General features: G+C 40.2%; 1 protein-coding gene across 3 annotated transcripts in view; it reads right to left on the bottom strand.

The window, feature by feature from the left end:
- The window catches only part of LHX8 (LIM homeobox 8), a 35,722-nt gene extending 17,892 nt beyond the window's left edge, over window positions 1–17,830 (bottom strand). The window contains exons 1-6 of one of the 3 annotated variants that reach the window (XM_012442466.1): window positions 17,813–17,830; window positions 11,895–11,981; window positions 11,285–11,446; window positions 7,473–7,594; window positions 5,220–5,440; window positions 4,613–4,716 (exon numbers count right to left, since the gene is read on the bottom strand). In XM_012442466.1, coding sequence (XP_012297889.1) covers window positions 4,613–4,716; window positions 5,220–5,440; window positions 7,473–7,594; window positions 11,285–11,446; window positions 11,895–11,981; window positions 17,813–17,830 — 714 coding nt within the window. Of the gene's footprint in view, window positions 1–4,612; window positions 4,717–5,219; window positions 5,441–7,472; window positions 7,595–11,284; window positions 11,447–11,894; window positions 11,982–13,640; window positions 14,186–17,812 lie in introns of those variants that run through there. The other 2 variants (XM_012442467.2, XM_012442465.1) reach the window with 2 other exon arrangements.
- Window positions 17,831–18,126: the final 296 nt, after the last annotated feature.

Here is an 18,126-nt window from a genome sequence, read left to right as displayed (position 1 = left end):
CTGTTGTTTAAAACACGTAAGTAGTAAATTGCTAAAAACAAGCAGCTCAGTCTTCTTCCTGCATTTTTATCGTTAAGAGATAAGACATGTAACAAGCACATGGGATACTTTTATTTTATAACTTGAAAATCAGTATGAGAATATATGTATAAGTGAAAATGAATGCATATTTTGTAAATTTACACACAAATTGCTATGCTGAGAACTTAAAAAAAATCCATTTCAACATAAAACTTTGTCTCTCAACTATGCTCACCTTTAAAAATAAGCTCACCTTTTGTTTTCTTTCATTCTTATAACCCACAAGTCAAACACAGCAGGAGTTTCTTTTTTTTTTTCATTTTGTTAAAAATTGCCAACATTTGAAAACTTAATAAAATACTACAGAGTCTCAAAACCCCTAATACAATTTTCATTCATCTGCAAATAGTACACAGATCAACAAAAGGATTCCATTTAATTGGAATGACCCCATCATAGTTTTGAGCACTAGCTCTATGCAAAAAAAAAAAAAAAAGGAGTCTAAAAAGAGACACCCATCAGCCCACTGAACAAGAATTTACCAGGGTCTAAACATGTATATATTTAAAAATCTTACAGGTGATTCTGATGTAAACCTTTGGATTGAAACCACTATGCCAAGTTCTAAAAGACAGAGATATGAAACAAAAGTCTTTCGTTTTAATTTCCTGGCAGAAAGATAATGATATGCCAATAAACACCTGTACATAAAAGGTAAAGGGAGAAGAGTAGAGTGAGAGAGAATACCAGAATAAGTCAAAAACTTTGAATTCTTTCAGAAAAGAGAATCATTATGAGAATTAAGTGAGATACTTGACTTTTATTACTAAAAGTCAGTCAACTGAGGGAAGAATTACACAATGTAAAAAATGTATTATTATAAAGAATGAGAGAGAGGAGTTTGGCACTCAATGGGATTGTGCTTGTCTGCTGGCATAGGATGTGAGTAACCAATCTATCTAAAGACCTCAAGCACTGCTAGCCTCTACGATCTTTACAGCAGACAAAATTAATTGCATTCTCCACTATGGTCCTTATATAATGCTTTCTTCTGCCACTGCACTTGTTACAGGGCAGCTAAATAGTTTGTTTTCAAGTCCACTCTCCATAGTGGAAAGTAAGTTCCTTGAGATCAAAAGGAATGTCTTATTCTTCATATCCCTAGGAGTTAATTAAACTCCCTTTGTGTCAGAGAGTATGTTAAGAGTTTGTGACAGAATAAAATTTGACAATACAGGAAAACCTGAAGATAGTGTAGAAAAAAGGCCAATGTTGTCCTGGGAAACCTTCTGAGGTTTATGAATTATATTTTACTTAGTTCTCTCTGATTACTAACCTTCTAGAATTAAATATTCTTGACTTCCCATCTAGCTATATTGTATCTACAGATCACTATAAATAGAACATGGATGTTTGGTTTTAAAGAAGGGCAGAATTGGCTTAAAAGTTCATTCTTGCTCAGTTCACTTTATTCTTTCTTTCCTACTCCAAATGTGTTATTTTGACATCTTCCTGTGAAAATACAGTTGCGTTTCTATGCAGTTGGACATGTAATATCCCAAAGGGAAAAAGAACATGAAAATTATGTCTTTGTTTTTTAATTTTTCAAATAGAAAAGAGTTGAACAGATTTAGGAATTTTTTTGTAAGGTCATTATTAATAATTTGCAAAACAGAAACTGCATGCTTTTCGTAAATGCATTTTTAAATTCACAAATTAAACAATGGAACCAAATTATATTTAATGAAGTAATTTATCATTAAAGGGTAAAGCAAAACAACTCTGATAGCTTAGAACTGAAATATTCTCAAGCAAAAGTAAGATAAGTTGATTCTTCTTCTTTTCAATAGTATCAGTGATTAGTCTTACACACAGCAAAAGAAAAAAAGAGGTCCTTTTAATTTCTACTTAGTTTCACTATTCTCTAGGTACTAATGCTGCTAAAATCCACTTCACCTCTTTTCCACATTCTTCTAACATGGACAAGTAGCCTCTGTAGGCACTCATCATTTTAAACCCAGGAGATCTACCAGAAAATTCAGGAGGCTGCATAGCAGCAGTTGACCAACTTTATCTGAAAACAGACTAAAGAAGGAGCTAACTTTGGTGTTTTAATATTAATAAACATTAAATAAGTGCTTCTACCTACAATAAGCAAGCCATCATATTAGCATAAACTTCCTAAATATCATTTCTACAAATGGACAGTATTTGAAATATATTTGCCAATATGTCCTCTGAGTCTTAAACTATTTTTTTCTCCCCATAAATTTCTAAAGAATTTTGGAAAATTCTCTTATTTATCCCTTCCATTTTAACTCTCCTCTGTCCAAAGTAGGTACTGACTAGATAGCCTTGGCGTACTCACTAGTCACATGTAATATTGTATTAACTTCCCAAATTTAAGCTCTACTTGAAAATATTCAGCATTCTGAAAGGTAGAACAGTTTGACAATCAGGATACACACTGCCCGATTTATTAGAGGGTCTAGCTAAATGATTCAAGGTTTGTTTTTTTTTTAAATATCTATAGCTATTTCAGATTCCTAAATTATAAAGAACCACTTTAGGACAAAGACTGTATCTCATTTGTTTCAGCCACCCCTTCTGTAAGATAAACGCTAATAAATATTGAATGTGAACATACTTTGAAAGCATATGCTTTCAGATTTTAAAACTTATAATTCCGATATACAATTTTTAAAACTTATGATTCAGATCACATTTATATACCATAAGGCATGGCTTAAATATTTATGCATGCTTAACCATAAAGCCATCTACAAGATTCAAAATCTCGCTCTTTTGTTCAAACTTCTGCTGCTATTAAATGGAGTTTTGATAAGACAGAGTTCCACTCATGGTCTTCTGGAAGATCAACCAAAATGAAGAGACCAGAGGTTGGAAGAGAAGGTTCCAAATCTCTTCTCTGCCATTCCCTTGGTGGTTTGCCTTGAGGAGTTCCTGCACTCTTGAATGAGGTTTGTTGTAAAAGTTAAAGGAGATAATGTAGATAAATGCCTGGTATAGGACTTGGCATAAAAAGACCTCCGCAAATATTATTCCTGTTTTATTTAATTAGAATTTACAATTATCTTTCCATAGAAAAGTGTCTATCTACAGTGGTTTCAAATTTTCACAATTATAATTTTAATAATAAATTATTATATCAAATAATAGTTATCCACCCTGTAATTATTAGAATTATAGCCAGCCCTTCATCGGAACAGACCATTGTAAAAACAGAATTATATTAGAGATTCTATTTTAACTCAGACACCTTTAATGACTGAGGATTTTTCCAGGTCTCTCAGAAGTACTCACATTTTCTGACTTAGGGCATTGTGTGACCTTCATTATAATCCAGTGAAGAACCCAGAACGCAAGGCTCAAAGAGATATTTCTTTTAATCGCCTTATCTTTCATTTATTACTTATTGACCATGTACTTTATGCCTAAATTAAGGAATCTAAAACAATCATCCATTTGGAAAATTCTTCTGAATGGATCTAGATTTTAATGCTAGAGTGCTTCCCACTGCCACGTTCCTTTGGAATGTGTGTGTCACATCAAGGTTTCTTCTCTAAATCATTCTCGAAATAAAAATTATCTCTTGAAACACTTGTATCCATCTTAAATACTGGCAGGTCTTAGTATACTACACGTGATTTTTGAAAAAAATTACTTTTATTTATTTGTTAACACTGTATAACTGTCCTTTAAAGTCTGAGCTAAAATGGATACTATGTATAAAGTATGCAGCAGTGTCATAGGTGTTCAATAAATGTTACTTTTCCTTAACATGAAACAAATACCTCAGCCACATTCATCTTTTAGAAAATGTGATTTCATTATCTGCAAAAATGCCAGAAAGAATCAATATATAATGTGTGGACTTAAATATGAAGCAAGGAGTAATTTATTTTGACAATTTGTATAAATCAAATTTATGACAATCATATTTAGGGCAACTAAGCTCAAAAAAATCACTCCCATTTCAGGGGACATAATAAATATTTAGCATCAAACTATAGAAGTACTCCCTTTATCACCTTTAAAAACATAAAGCAATCTGCTTAGTTGTAGTCAACCAGTAGTTTTCTGTTTACATTAAGGCACTTTCAATTATTTCCTACTCAAAAACCAATTGTGTTCATTAAATGACTCATTGTAGTTTATTAAAAAGACTAACACATTAGCGTCCCATAGACTCACATACTGTATGTCTCTTTTCAGAGTCTCAAAATATTTTGTCTTTCATTGCAATTATGGGTATTAAGATAAATGCCTGGTTCAGAATGATGTTATCAGGAAGTCAGAACAAAACATTTTGTTTCCACTTTGATGTTGATACCAATAGACCCCAGGGAAGCAAAGCTTGAATGACTATTTCATATCATATTATGATGCTAGAAATACTGACAAACATTTTTGGGCAATAAATATGTTTTCATATATTCACCAAATTAGTTTTCATAAAAGATACAGGCTAATTTTTTTTAGAAAACATAAAAAAGTTTTTAGGCAGCATGGAGATTGCCTTTTTTGGGGTAGGGGGCTTCAAAAATCAAAATTTCATTGTTATGCTTACCTGAAGCTGATCTGCTGTAAAGCTGGTCCGAGCTCTTTTTGCTGGTTTTGGATGGTTAACATCTTGCTCTGTGAGGAGGGCGCCTTCCACGCTAATCCCATTACCTGTATTTAAAAAACATACTATACATGTTGGTACTTCAAATGGGTACACCCATCTTGCAGTAACAGGTTTCTTATATCTCTGGGCTTGTGTAATTGTATATGTTTTGTTAGATTGTAAAACCCCTTAAGTTTTAAAATGTACTACAGATATACTACACAAAAAAATATTCCATTTACAGGCTTGTATATTTAGTGAAAAGTTCAAAAAGTTAGAAGTACGTATCTAAGGCCCAGCAAATACAGGAAAACAATTATTTACAAAAAGAAAAGCAAAACCCTAACTCAAAGCTGCTGCCTAAGAATATGGCACAAAACTTATACATATACTGTGGCTTTCCTTATAAACAAACAAATAGAGACCATCAAGAATGGTAGACTCCTTAGTAAGTTTTACTACAATTATACATTGTACAAAATAATGCATTAAGTGACCTTAGGAAAAATTATTTTATTTTTGTATTCATTGTCTCAAAAGACTCAAAAGTATTTAAGTACATATTTACCATTTTCTACTTCTCTTTTTAAATTATCCAGCATGCAATCATAATGCACTCTGCAGAGGACTTTCTCTTCCACCAAAGCAAACTCCTCTCCTGTGGAAAGTTGCCTTTTGCAGGAAAAGCAGGCGAAGCACGCCAAGTGATAGACATTCCCCTTGGCTCTCCGGACCCAATCAGTAGAGTGGATGTGTCTCCCACATCGAGAGCAGCGAGTTCCATACCTTCTACATTAAATAGAGGTGTAGAAGGTAAAGATTTTAATGCCTGGTGAGATATTCACCAGTTGAGTATTAAACTAGCACATTATGTTGCCACATTGAAATAACCTAAGTATTTAAATATTTTGAAAATGAAACAAGAATCAATTATATTTTTTCTAAAAGTCAATATGGTAAGCAATCAAGTTGAGATAGAGTCACAACTCAAACTTGTTTATATAAATAAGACCTTCTCTCTGTTCCTATAAAGAAGATCGAGGTTTTCTTTTAAAATGAGTTTTAAAATCCTTTTTGTTGTATCAAATATCATTCCATTTATAAATTTACTTAAGATAAACACACATATTATCCAGACTGAAAATCTAAAAGTGCAAAATTATGCTGAAGATATTTATAGTGAAAAACTGAAGATATATATAATGACTTCTTAAAACCAAGTTAAAATGATTAGAAAATGATTTAAACATCATTTTTAGGATGTTAAAACATGTAAAAATTTAACGTTGAAATTATCAAAGAATGTACAGAACTGAAATTCTTCACCTTGGTGGGTGAGAAAGGAAAAGTCAGAAATTTTTCCTTTGGTGAAAAAGCCATCGTATTGCTATCCAGAGGAGGAAGGAAATATTATCTAAATTTTCAGAGTCCTAAATGGACACTAAATGCAGGTCAACCTTAAAATGACAAAGCTATATGTAAATATTTCTTTTTTTTTTTTCTTATAGCCTGAGTGACTGGACCCTCTTTGTCATGTCTCCTATCACAATTACAGTCATGGCCTGACATGCCCAAATCACACTAGATTAGTCAATGTCTATTTATTGATAGATACATCTTTAAAGCTATATCACCAGTTTTTTTAGTTACTCTGAAAAACAGAATCCTGAAGATTAATTTTGGAATATAATACAACATGAAGCAAGGAGTTAAAAAATCCTAAAGAACTAGACTTCCACTTGTCCAATCTTTCAAACCAAACCTTTCCAAGGGCTTTAAAAGTTACTACAAAAAATTAAGATTAGCCTATCCCAAGTGAAAGAGGAAGCGAATTATTACCATCATCAAAGTAATGAAGAATAAACCTGCTGAGAAATATACTCTTTTGGTAATTATAAAATTCTATGATTTTATAAAAGACTCTGGGTTTCATAAATTACTTTAAATTACCTAGCAATTTTTATTCAAATTAATCACTGAACTCCTTGAAATTATTTTTTGAAATGTAGTATAAACATATGTAGTATTATAAACTTCATTATATAGTATTAATTTTCCCATTTCACAATGAACATCTTTTTCTTCATTTAGAAAAGTAAATAAAGAAAAAATGTTGTAATTTTTAAAAGTCATTCTTGAGAATTAATTTCTAGACAGCTGTTCATACAGAATTATATCTTGGAAGAAACCTTATATTTAAACTATAAAGAGATCACACAGAGAAAATGTTATATCTCATCTAAATATAATTTCAGAAACTGAAGATCGGAGAAAAGAAATAGTTATAGGCGGAATTAGATTTGGTGTATTTATGACACCAGAATGGTCAATTCTTCCGAATAACATGGTTTATCATGGTATCCAAACCCTTAGAATTTTATGGGTATATAACTAGGGATCATTCTATGGTAAATGGGTAAAAGCGTAACAAAACCTTGATTTTTCTCCCCCATAATGGTTTTATTTCATCTAACCATTCCCACCAAACAAAGGCTTTGTCATAAGTCATCTTGTATTTCATACTTCATAACTAGGCACAGCAAAAAAAAGTTTCCCTGTTTGTAATGCCTCAAACTTTCACTCCCCAAAGTGGAAATACTATTTAAAATTAACTTTTGTCTACTGAATTCCTAAAAAGGGTAAGCATATTTATTTAATACAAATTATACCTCAAACATGAAGGCACCCTCATTTTGAAATCTATTAAATAAGAAAAACTGGGCTTCATTAAATAAAACTGAACAAGAAAAAGCCTATTACAGAAGTCTCTTTGCATAATAATTTCTTGAAGCATCTACTAAGAAAAAGCTTCATAGCATACCTGAAATAATCAAGTTTGCAGAAAATGTCTTTGTCTTTAATATAGCAGCTGGTGTGCCTTCCTAGGGAGGTTCTGCAAACACTGCAGGAGAGACACCGGACATGCCAGCATAGGTCATTCACCTGCGAAGGGAGGAGAAGCCACTGTAATACCATATTTAAGAAAAGTATTCATTGGCTTTGTGTATTGGGCAATTTGAAAAACTGGCCCCGAATATATTAACACATGCTCTGAATGTTTTCATCCCAAAGATGTCATTTTTGTAAACATGCATCAGAATATATTCTCTTTTAGATCTCGACCAAAAAATTATACTAAAATATATGCCACATTTTGTGTTTATATATAATTTTTTATTCCTTTGAAGAATTCAGGTTGCTTTTTCTTTCTTTCTTAAATGGAAACTTCATGAACACAGGCAACATTTTGGTCAGTTTAAAGTCTTACATATATTTTACCAAGTTCTTCCCACCATAAAACCTCGTAGTTAAAGAGGACAAAACACATACTACTCAACCTACTTTTTGGCTAAACCATTATAAAGTATATATCCACTAAACAGCAATAAAGAAAGTGAAAAAGTAGCTTTGTAAGATAGTTACCCTTACAAGACAGAAATTGCTAAGATAAATTGAAATGTTGATGTAGCAGAAGCCCTGGCTTTCTTCTAACATTAAACAGCTGTACAGAAACAATAGAAGTAGGTAGTAAAGTATATTGGTAAAACTGCTTACTAATTTTGCTACAGGAGAAAAAAATCAATCTAATCATGAGTGGTTCTAAAAAAGCACCCACACATTGTTTTTCACTTCCACTTCAAGTAGTAAAACATAAGATGGTGTTTAATAAGGCCAGTATTTTATAATTTCTAAATAATAATAAGAAATATTATTAATTCAGGGAATACGTCATAATTACTCTGACTTTAAACTGTTGCCATCATATCAGAAGCACTACAACTTTAGCCATGGAGTATGAAGATGTGTATTAGATAGAACTGGCCTGCATGCAATGCAGGCTCCCAAAGTTTGCTCTTGTTAAGTGGACATAAGAACTTGATTTATGCTTAATTAAATTTCATGTAAAAGAACAGTAACATATAAAAACACCAATTACACCCTAAAAATGGATCCAATGATTAAAATAGGAAAGCAAATAACTGTGAGATATGACTTTTGCATGACTATTTCATAATAAAGACTATGTATCCAATGATTTTATCAAATTAGAACTACTGTCCAACGTTTTTCTGTGATTTATAAAAGGTGCTTCAAAGCCGAAAGTTTTACTGACTTCTAATTACAGTTTTGTGTCTCTTTCCAAAGCATTAATGAGAGTCTCATTTTGATGACATTTAAAAAGTTTTGGTCTTTCTTTACAAGAACTTAGAACTTACATGCTCACTATAGACAGTATTTAAAATAAGAAAGAAATCCAAGGAAACTGGAATAAATAATGTTAACAATGCTGAATACTGTCTTGGAAGAAGTCATTTCCTTACATTTTTTTTCTAAAATGGGACCAACCAGTATAAAGTTTAGGAAAACAGGCTTCCTTTAGAATTCCACTGTTTAGGGCTTTCTGTATTTCAATCTTACCCAGGATTTTGTTTTAGTTTTGTTTTTAAAGCAAGGCTTTAGGGCAAGAGCCATGGCCCCTCTCTTACTCCCTCCTAAAGCCAGATCTGGTTGCCACCTTTTCTCAAAGTTTACTTTCCTCCTAAAATGTCCCTTTATCTTCCAGTTCTTTGCCAGGGAGTAAACTAAGGTGAAGAGAGGAGATTCTGGAGACAGTAAACCTACTATTGATCTAATCTGTATATGTCTAAACACATAACCAAGCCAGAGAAAACACCTGAAGGACAGAGTACTGAAGTATCTATCATACGAGGCAATAGATGCATCCAATTCCTGTCATACTTTTCTATTCTAACTCCATTTTACTTGCCTCACAAGATGATGTTTTTCTATATTAGTTACACCTTCAAATAATATTTCTATACTAGGTCTAACTTTTTTTTAAAAAAAATCAGTGACTCAAGTTAAACTCAAACTTATCTGCAGGAAGTACTCAAAATGGAAAAATAGTTAATAATTCAGTTTTTGTTAATCATATAGTATCAAACTTTAGTTAGAACTTACACACTAAAGAATACAAGATGTGATAGAATAACACTGTACATGGAAGACTTCATTGAGAGGACTCCTGCCCTATTACAAAGGAAAGCTTTATTTAACTCACTAAGTTGGATTTTTATGCAATACAAATATATATAAATATATACAAGATTAACACTAGAAACTACTATTTCAGAGGGTGTGTTAAATGTCACTTCATCATAACCCTTCTATGTCTTCTCTGCTGTGAAGAGTTAGAATCTTCATAGATCTACTTAAAAACATTCTTACAGATTACACTAATTATTGAGAGGGCTCATTAAAAATAAGAAGCTAGTTTTAACCCAAAAGATGATTTTGCAATATCCAAAGGCTCAGTTTTAGCAACATTGAAAGTGGAATCTTAAGAATGCAGATTTAAAGAGAAAGCCAATGTTAATTTGCAAGCTTTAAGAATCAACCACCAAGGCAGATGAATTTAGTCATTTTTAAATGACTAAATTCATTTTTTTTTTTAACCAAAACTTCTTTTGGTATTTTCTCTAGGTTTTATCTATAGGGTAGTACTCCCATTTTACAGACTAAGCAGCTTTGTATGTTGAGGTAGAAATTTAAAGACACCCACTAACACGATTGTTGAACACATACTCTCCATAATTAATCCTTTTGGAAACCTAAGCCGGGTGGGGAGAGAATAGAAAGTGAACTGGTTTGCTACTAATTCAGTGTAGGAGAGACAATTATTTTAAATAGTGGTTTTAAAAAGTTATTTAAGTTGAAACCCTATGATATTCCGATTAAGACACATGGGACCATGATCCTGTCTGCACTAAGGTGGATAACTGTGGCTTGCCAAAATTTCTATTCCAAAATTCCCCCACAATATTTTAAGAGAAAAGTAAAACAAATTAAGACAATCAGCTCTCAAACCACCACTTTGAAACATTTCTTCCCAGGTTGTATGTGTCTAACTTTACATCAATTTCCATTTTTTCCCCAAGCACTGGAGAGTACATAAAAACAGCATTTGAGTGCCCTAAAAGTATTAAACTTTAATAAGAGGAAGGTATTGAAATGGTTTTTATTTAAATGCTCCTATAAACGTTTACTTTGTAAAAGCCTCAGGTAACTGTAAAAAACATGGGACTATATTTTTAAAATTTGTCCATAAAAGACCCTTTAAGCTACTTTACAGTGACTCTCACTAAAAGAGACACTGCAAACGGGAATCAGTTAATACATACCGTCGTAAAATTCTTCTAAGCAGGCATGGGCGTGGGCGTTACTGGGGTGGAGAGACCACAGTCAGTTTAGAGGGAACAAAGATGTTTAAGAAAGGAATGATCCGGGGCTGGGTAAAGAAAAGCAGGTTTCTGTCTCAGAATGGACAAGGGCTTTTCCACTTCCCTTCCACTACAAGTGGGTAGCTGACTCCAGCGCATCCACACGCATCCGGCGCGTCCAGACCAGGACGTGTCACACATAAGCTGTTTTGCAAGGACAAGGAAGAGTCTGGGGTTTCTTCTCACTTTATCCCACTGGATGAGTTGCCCTAAACTGGTCTGATTTTCCGTGAAAGCCTACAACCTCCATCCAGAACTTGAACGGAAAAGTTGGTGGGAGGAACGTTTCTCTTTTCTCAGAGCTCCCACTACCCCCGCACCCCTTGGGCCTCGCGCCCGAGGCCTGTCGTACCTTGAGAAGGTATTTGTCCACGATCTCCAGGCCGCAACTGTTGCACACACACTTGCCAGGGGGGCAGCCGGAGCCCGAGGCCATGGACTGGGGCGAGGACGACGGGGACAGTTGGGCCGAGGAGGAGCAAGAGTCCTCGTCCCCCGCTCCCTCGGGGCTCACCTGCAGGAAGCCGCCAGGCGCAGGAGGTTCTAGACCCCTCCTCCCCTTCGCAACCCACCTACCCAAAGGGGCACCTCCACAGCCTCCCCTCCCTTCCCTTCCTGGCCCCCCCTGGCCACCCCACCCCCAGCTTCTTGAGGTTACGATTCTCGCCCTCTTCCCCGAGTCCAAGCTCTGGCCACGCACCCGCCGGGTCTGCCGACCCCTGACCTCTTCGGACCCCGGGAGTCTTGCGGCCCTGCCCTCCTCGCGGGCCAAGTAAGCTTCCCACCCCACTCCACCCCACCCCGCCTCGCCCCGCCCCGTCCTCCGTCCTCCGTCCTGCGTCCTCAGTCCGCTCCCTGAGGGGCCAGCTGCGCCGTGGAAGGAGCGCGGGGACCGAGGCCCCTAGTCCTGCGCGACCTCCCCAGGGCCAGTCTTGCCGGCAGCAGAGCCCCTCTGCACTCACCAGTCCCTCTTCCCCGGCGCCTTTCCGAGTCCTCCCGGCCTCCAGGGCTGTAGTCCGCCCGCACTCCTCCGACATGAGCTCCTGGCACTGCGGGATAGGAGAGGGAGAAAGTATGGAAAAACAGATCAAAAGTTCCGAGCGTGCCGCGCGCCCCAGCCTCCGCGCGGGGAGCGAGCTAATGAAGGCCTTCAGCGCGCGGGGCAGCGTGTGCAGCCGTCACGGCGCCAGAGCCCGGGCGCCGCGGGCGGCCTGGCGCGCAGCCTCCCGCGCCGGCCGCTGGCGGCCGCCACCCGAGCTCCAGTGACTCGCCCCGCACGCTGCGGCGCTCCCCGGGCTCCGGGTCCCTGGCGCTCACCCCGGCTCGTCGGTTCCCCGCCCCCGCGCCGGGGATAACAAGTTAGTAACAATCATCCCCGCACAAAGCGCTTTCTTTCCAGACGTCAATCATCGCGGAGCGGGGAACACCGGGCTAAAGGGGGTGCGGGGCGGGAGGAGGTGGAGTGGGAGAGAAGAAAAGAGGATTGAGGAGGGGGTGGGGGAAGAAACTTGATTTCTTTAATAACCTCAATTAAAAGAGCAAGACACATATATATTTTTAAAAGGGGGCTTTTTGAATAGGATAGCCCGAAAGGTGAAGAGGTTTAATAGGATACTTGAAAGCTAATTACAGCGGGATTTAAGAAGCCTGGTGTTTGTTCCGATGACAATTTGAATGAAAATGCTTCAGATTAAACCGAGCCAGCAGCTCTTTCGTAAACTTACAGCAATTAGAGTCGCGAGTGATTTACACTCGCTTCTTTAAGGTGTAAATTGCCACTTATGGCTCAGTAAGTCAACATTTGAGCTACTAAAGGATTATTTTTAACCAGCGCAAAAAGCGGGTCGAATAATGGAAAATATCCAGCTGAATTCAATTTGTGCCATTAAAAGAACTCACCCAACCTCGGTCAAAATGTTTTAAAGAAACAACGCGCGTTATTCAAGTGTTTCCAAGTCTTTGCTGGAGTTTTGTTCTTAAACCAAAACGCAGCGTCTGTCGGCTTAGACCGCTTTCGTTTCCAAAAACGCTAGCTCGGGGGCGGCTGGGTCCCCTGAACTCGAACAGCTCACACTTCTACTTTTCTGACTCTTCGCCTCCCTTCTTCCCTTCCTCTGGAAGCACCAGGCAAGATACCAACCTGGGGGCCTCACGGACCCTCTGGCGAGACCCTCCCTTTCTGGGGTGCGCTCCCTACGGTGGACCCAGCGTGGCTGCACTGAGGCCGCGTCTTCACACACAAAGGGCGTTTAAGCAGAATAGCTCCGTGTTCGCCGGGTGTTCCCAACCGACTTTGGAGCAAAGAGAAAGTCAGGGGCGCCCTGCGCGGGTCCTGCTGAGGCCCTCAGACAGGCTGCAGATGATTTCAAACTTAAAAGCACCAGACACCCACAGGTAGTGCCTCCAGAGTGAGGTGAGAGCTTGTCAGGTTCCCCAATATACTCAGACAAACCGCGTGACTCGTTTTGTGCCCTGCGGTTTTCTTTTGGCATTTTAGGTAAAATGCCTCTCCCGGCCAGCCCTGGGATCCGGGAGGCCTTTCTGGAGCTCCGCAGCGGGAGGTGCGCTTCACGGCTTGCTAATGTTCCCGGGCAGCCGAGCGAAAGGAGTCAGCTCTCCGGTTCCACCCGACAGCCGCCCGGTCCTCCCGACCCACTCTCCCGGACCGCCACGATCACCACAGCAAATAGAACAAAAGCACGACTCACATGGACCTGAGAGCGCCTTAGGCTCAAGGCTTCATCTCCCAAATTACAGTCGCCATGTCTCAGGTTAAGTGAGCTTTTGGGGAGGGGGGCAAATGATTACTGACTAACGCTACTACGTAATAAAAAAAATTGCCAGGTCTGAAGATGCGGCCGTTATAGGTAGTTTCTGAACCTCGTTTAGGAGCCCAAACAACTCGAGTTTCATGGACACTGAGATTCAGCTGGTTTGGCCAGGCGTCGGCTCGCTCACCTTCTCAGGGGGAACTGCCAGCTCCGGCACGTCCTTTTCTTCTAGTTTACACACAAACATCTGATCGCTCTTCCAATACATGGCACTGCTAGGGCTGCTTATCACATACCAACTCCAGAGGGTCAGAGGCTGTCCTTGTCTGTCGATCTCCCTCCTCCCCCGCCCCGATGCACTAATAAAAGCTGATGCGAAGAAAGATAATGCTACCAATGTGTCTTCGTCCAAAGAGGCCGCTGTGGTCTGACCACTTTCTGATGAACCGTTCTTAAAATTCCTTTCCCAACTTCAGGGAGCTCTGTCCCTCCAGGAAAAGAAAAAAAAAAAAGTTTTGTTTTCCAGAGGGTGGAACCTAACATAAAGGGAGGGGGCGTGTAGGGGAAAGTCTTTTCCTGGAGAAATAGCCTCACCTCTTTAAGAAAAACCCGCCTTCTCTACATGTTAAGATCTTTATCAGGACACGCCAACTGACTTCAGGTTTAGTACTAAAGAAAAAAAAATTGGGGATGGCCTGTTAGCTTGACTTAAAAAAAAATCTGCTGCCTGCATTTGCCATGACTTTTAAATTCTCGCTCCCCAACCAAAACCTAAACAAAGATTCAGGTTACATCTCTTTCTGCAGCAAGCAGAAGGGGAAGTGGAGGTCTGGGTGACTTGAACGTTTTAGTCATTCTCTTGAAACCCACAGCTCTCCGGTCTAGCCGAGGAACGCCACCGCTCCTGGCGGTCTAGGGGCTGACTTACCTAGCAGTCCGCGCTCCCTTTGCGAAAAGTTTTCTCATTAAGATAAAGAAGGAACATCTGAGCAACACAAAGGCTTATGATTTGCGACTAGATTTGAAATCAAGGCTACAAGAAAGACAAAAGTATGTTGCTAATGAGTATTGCTCTTTCATCTCCTAGACAAAATTTAAGCCCTAGCGTCAGTCTTCTGCTGCCTCAAGTTCTGACTGCGGGTGGGGGAGCGGCGGAGGGAGGTACTCAGGGTACCGTAATTTTGATTAAGATTGGAAGGTGTGCTTGTTTAAATAGACTCTTGACAGCATAAGCTTTATTTCATTATTTAGTGTATAAGTGGTTAAAATATTTTTAAATGATTTTTTTCATTCTAAAAAAATAAACTTCTGAAACTAACAAGATCTAGGAGTCTATATCTTAGACGCCTTTAACAAAATCATAGGATTTTGTTTAATTAGTTGGAAATATATATGTAACACACACACGCTAACACACATACACACATATCTTATCTCCTTGCCTCATTTGTCTAGAAGAGAAAGATCGAAAGGATCTTGCCCAGACCCCAGATCGGTCAGTAGCCGGCTAGCGGAGGAGACAAGTAGAATTTCCTGTGTTGAAGTGAGCCTGTGTAAGAGTCTGGGACCGAGTTACCAGTGCAAATTTAGTTTTTCCTCCATTGCATTTTTCTCCCATAAACACTAGAGTCTTCAGAGTATTTTCCTATCGCCATTGTTTTTGTTTTCGCGCAGCTGCGCACAAGTTAATATTAGCCATCCTCCTCCCGGTCCTCTCTGGGAGACCTCGTTTAAATTTACTGAGCGAATGGTGGAGGACGCTATAATTAATCTGTGCCCTCTTAGAAAATTGAAAGATTGGAGTGGACTGACTTTTCAAAAAGCTAACTTGTGCGTGGGAACCAGAAAGACTTGTGTTTTTCATCAAGTGCAAAAATCGGTGTTGAGGGTGGTGGGGAAATTCACATAAGGCATTTTCGAGAAATAGCATCCTTCTGGAGACCGCTCTTCCGAATGGAAAGTCAGAGTCGTGCAGAACATTGGCGCCATCAGGTCGTGTATAGAGCAGGATTTCGTTGAAAGTGGAATTAAACATAAAGGTCTAGTTTGGATATTTAATTACTCTGTGTGTGTGTGTGTGTGTGTGTGTGTGTGTGTGTGTGTGTGTGTGTTAGGGTTTAAAGTGAATCTGGGGTACTGCCTGGCTACTATCGAGGAGAATTTATCAAGAGGGTCATTTGGAGATTCAGAGAGCGCCAGAGCTGTGTTGGGGAAGCAGGGCGGGGGTGCGGGCATTTATGCGGTCTTTCCACCCACCCTCGCCTAATCAGGCGGCTCTCAATCAGATTTTCAAAATACTAATCTTGATCTAAGAGCTTCTATCGCTGCATAAGTGGAGAAAATGATTCATTTTTAGAGGCTTTTGGGTCGTCAGACAGGAGCAGAAGACCTGAAAGATTGGTCTGGCCTCGCTTTACTGCAGGCGCCCTGAGGGATGCTGACTGGTCCCGCGGTGCAGCTGCGCGCACCCAGCCTTGTGCTGTAAGCCTCTGGGCGGTGAGTCAATTTCTTCGTCTCCGGCGGTATAAGCCCTTGGCTAGGGGGTCGAGTGTGCAAGAGGAGGGGAATGTGTTTGCTATGAATCCCAGGGCTGATTGTCCTGTCAGTCAGGGGTCCAAAGACCTTCTGACCTTTTGTCAGGGGTGGGCACACGGAGATATAGCCTCTTCATGGTGGCCCTGTTCCTTGGAGCTGGCGTCACACCTCTTACCCATGCTCGTCCTTGGCTGGGGCAAAGGAAAAGTTATCTTGCTACTTTACAGGGATGCTTGGGCTACAAATCAGAAGAGTTTTTTAGTTGTTTGTTTGGTCTTGGTAATGAGGGTTTTTAGCTGAAACTCCAATGGATTCCGATTTTGAACGAAGACTCTGATAAAAAAAAATCATCTTGTGTGTCCGCAGGTGGGAAAGGAATCGTCTGCGTCCTGACAATTCCTACCCACTAAATTGAAAATTTGAAAATCAGAGACCGCAGGCCCACCCAAGGTGTCTACCAACACCGGCGGACTACAGGGCTTTTTGCAAGCCCAGGGGAAAGACAGCGTGAGAGACTTCGGAGTGCATCCTGTCCCAGGCTGTGCCTCTCCTGCTCAAGGGAAGCCTAGAGTATATCTCCCTAAAAACCAATGGGGGAAGGGAAGGGGTCTAGATCCCAAGGAGCCAGGCCTTGATTGGAGGTCCGGGGCTGGAGAGGGGGAAACACCAACCCTCCCTGACCCCCACAGCTTCCACTCACCCGAAGAGCTGCCTAATTGGGCTGCGAGCAGCTGCGAAATTTGTAATCGTCTAATAAGCCTTCCACCTCGGTAATTCTTATCAAAAGGCATAAAACTGATATTTTCACACTCAGCTCGCACTGCAGGCGCCGTTTATAAAGATCCTTCATCAGTGGGATGAAATTAAGCCTGCATTGCCAGAGGTCTCTGGAACTCGATATTTGAAAGCAATAGATCCGAATTAGCAAATTATAACTTTAAATAGAGAAAGTCCCCACCAACTTGAGTATTGAACCCTTTGCCTCTGAGGTCCTCGCGGTGAGTAACCACACGTTTGAGAGAACTTAACCTGGAGGTTCCGCGGTGCTCAGGCAATCTCCGGAATCTCGGATCCCCGAAACTACGCCTGCTCAGGCTCCTCCCGCCCGCCTTCTAGAGACTCGCCTGGGTCAGACTTGTGGAGACCGGCGCGAGGCACAGCTGGAGGCTGGGAGAAAACGTGGTCAAAGGAGGTGCATCCAGGACTCCCGGGCCTGCAGGCGCAGTACTAGCGCTCTGCTATTGCGGACCGGATCTTTCTCAGGCCCGCGGCCCTCGCCGTCCACCTCAAGGGCACCAGCGCCAAGGGTACAGTCCGATAGAGGACTGTAGAAGGCAGTGGAGGAGGGGGAGACCTTCACCACCAAAAGAAGGTGCAGATTCTGGCAGAATTCTGGTGGCGACTCCTTCGATCCCTGAAGGTGAAAACCACTCTGAAACTGCGGATGTCACACTTGGTTCAGGGTTAGGAGATGGTGTCTTTGGATTTTTGCCCATCCCGTGTAACCATTAGAAATATTAATCTGGAAAAAGAATTTAGGAGTTTGCGTCTAGAGGTTCTTCCCAAAAACTTGCGCTGCTCAGAATCTGCATAAATCCTGAGAGATGGCAGAGCTGGAAACGCGCTCACCTTGGGACTTAATGGTCCCAGACTCCTTTATAGACCTTGCCACCTACAGTTTCTGAGGGTAAGAAAGCGGCGCGTTTGTTCACGCCAGTGAGGTCGCCAAAAGCGGGCAAGGACCTCCATCTGGGACCCACTGTTTTTTCCCCAACTGTGGGCCAAGACTGAGGTTTGATGGGCTTCCCAGCTGGGCAAGCCTGTTTCTCGCGGGACACGAGAGAATTCAATCTACTGGCATAGAGACCCGGCCTTCGCCACTCGCCCC

Source organism: Aotus nancymaae, unplaced genomic scaffold (assembly GCF_030222135.1).
Source record: "Aotus nancymaae isolate 86718 unplaced genomic scaffold, 86718_ANA_hifiasm-v0.15.2.pri h1tg000007l, whole genome shotgun sequence".
NCBI classification, from domain to species: domain Eukaryota; kingdom Metazoa; phylum Chordata; class Mammalia; order Primates; family Aotidae; genus Aotus; species Aotus nancymaae.
The sequence above is the reverse complement of the archived record's forward strand: the minus strand, read 5'-3'. Positions and strand labels throughout refer to the sequence as shown.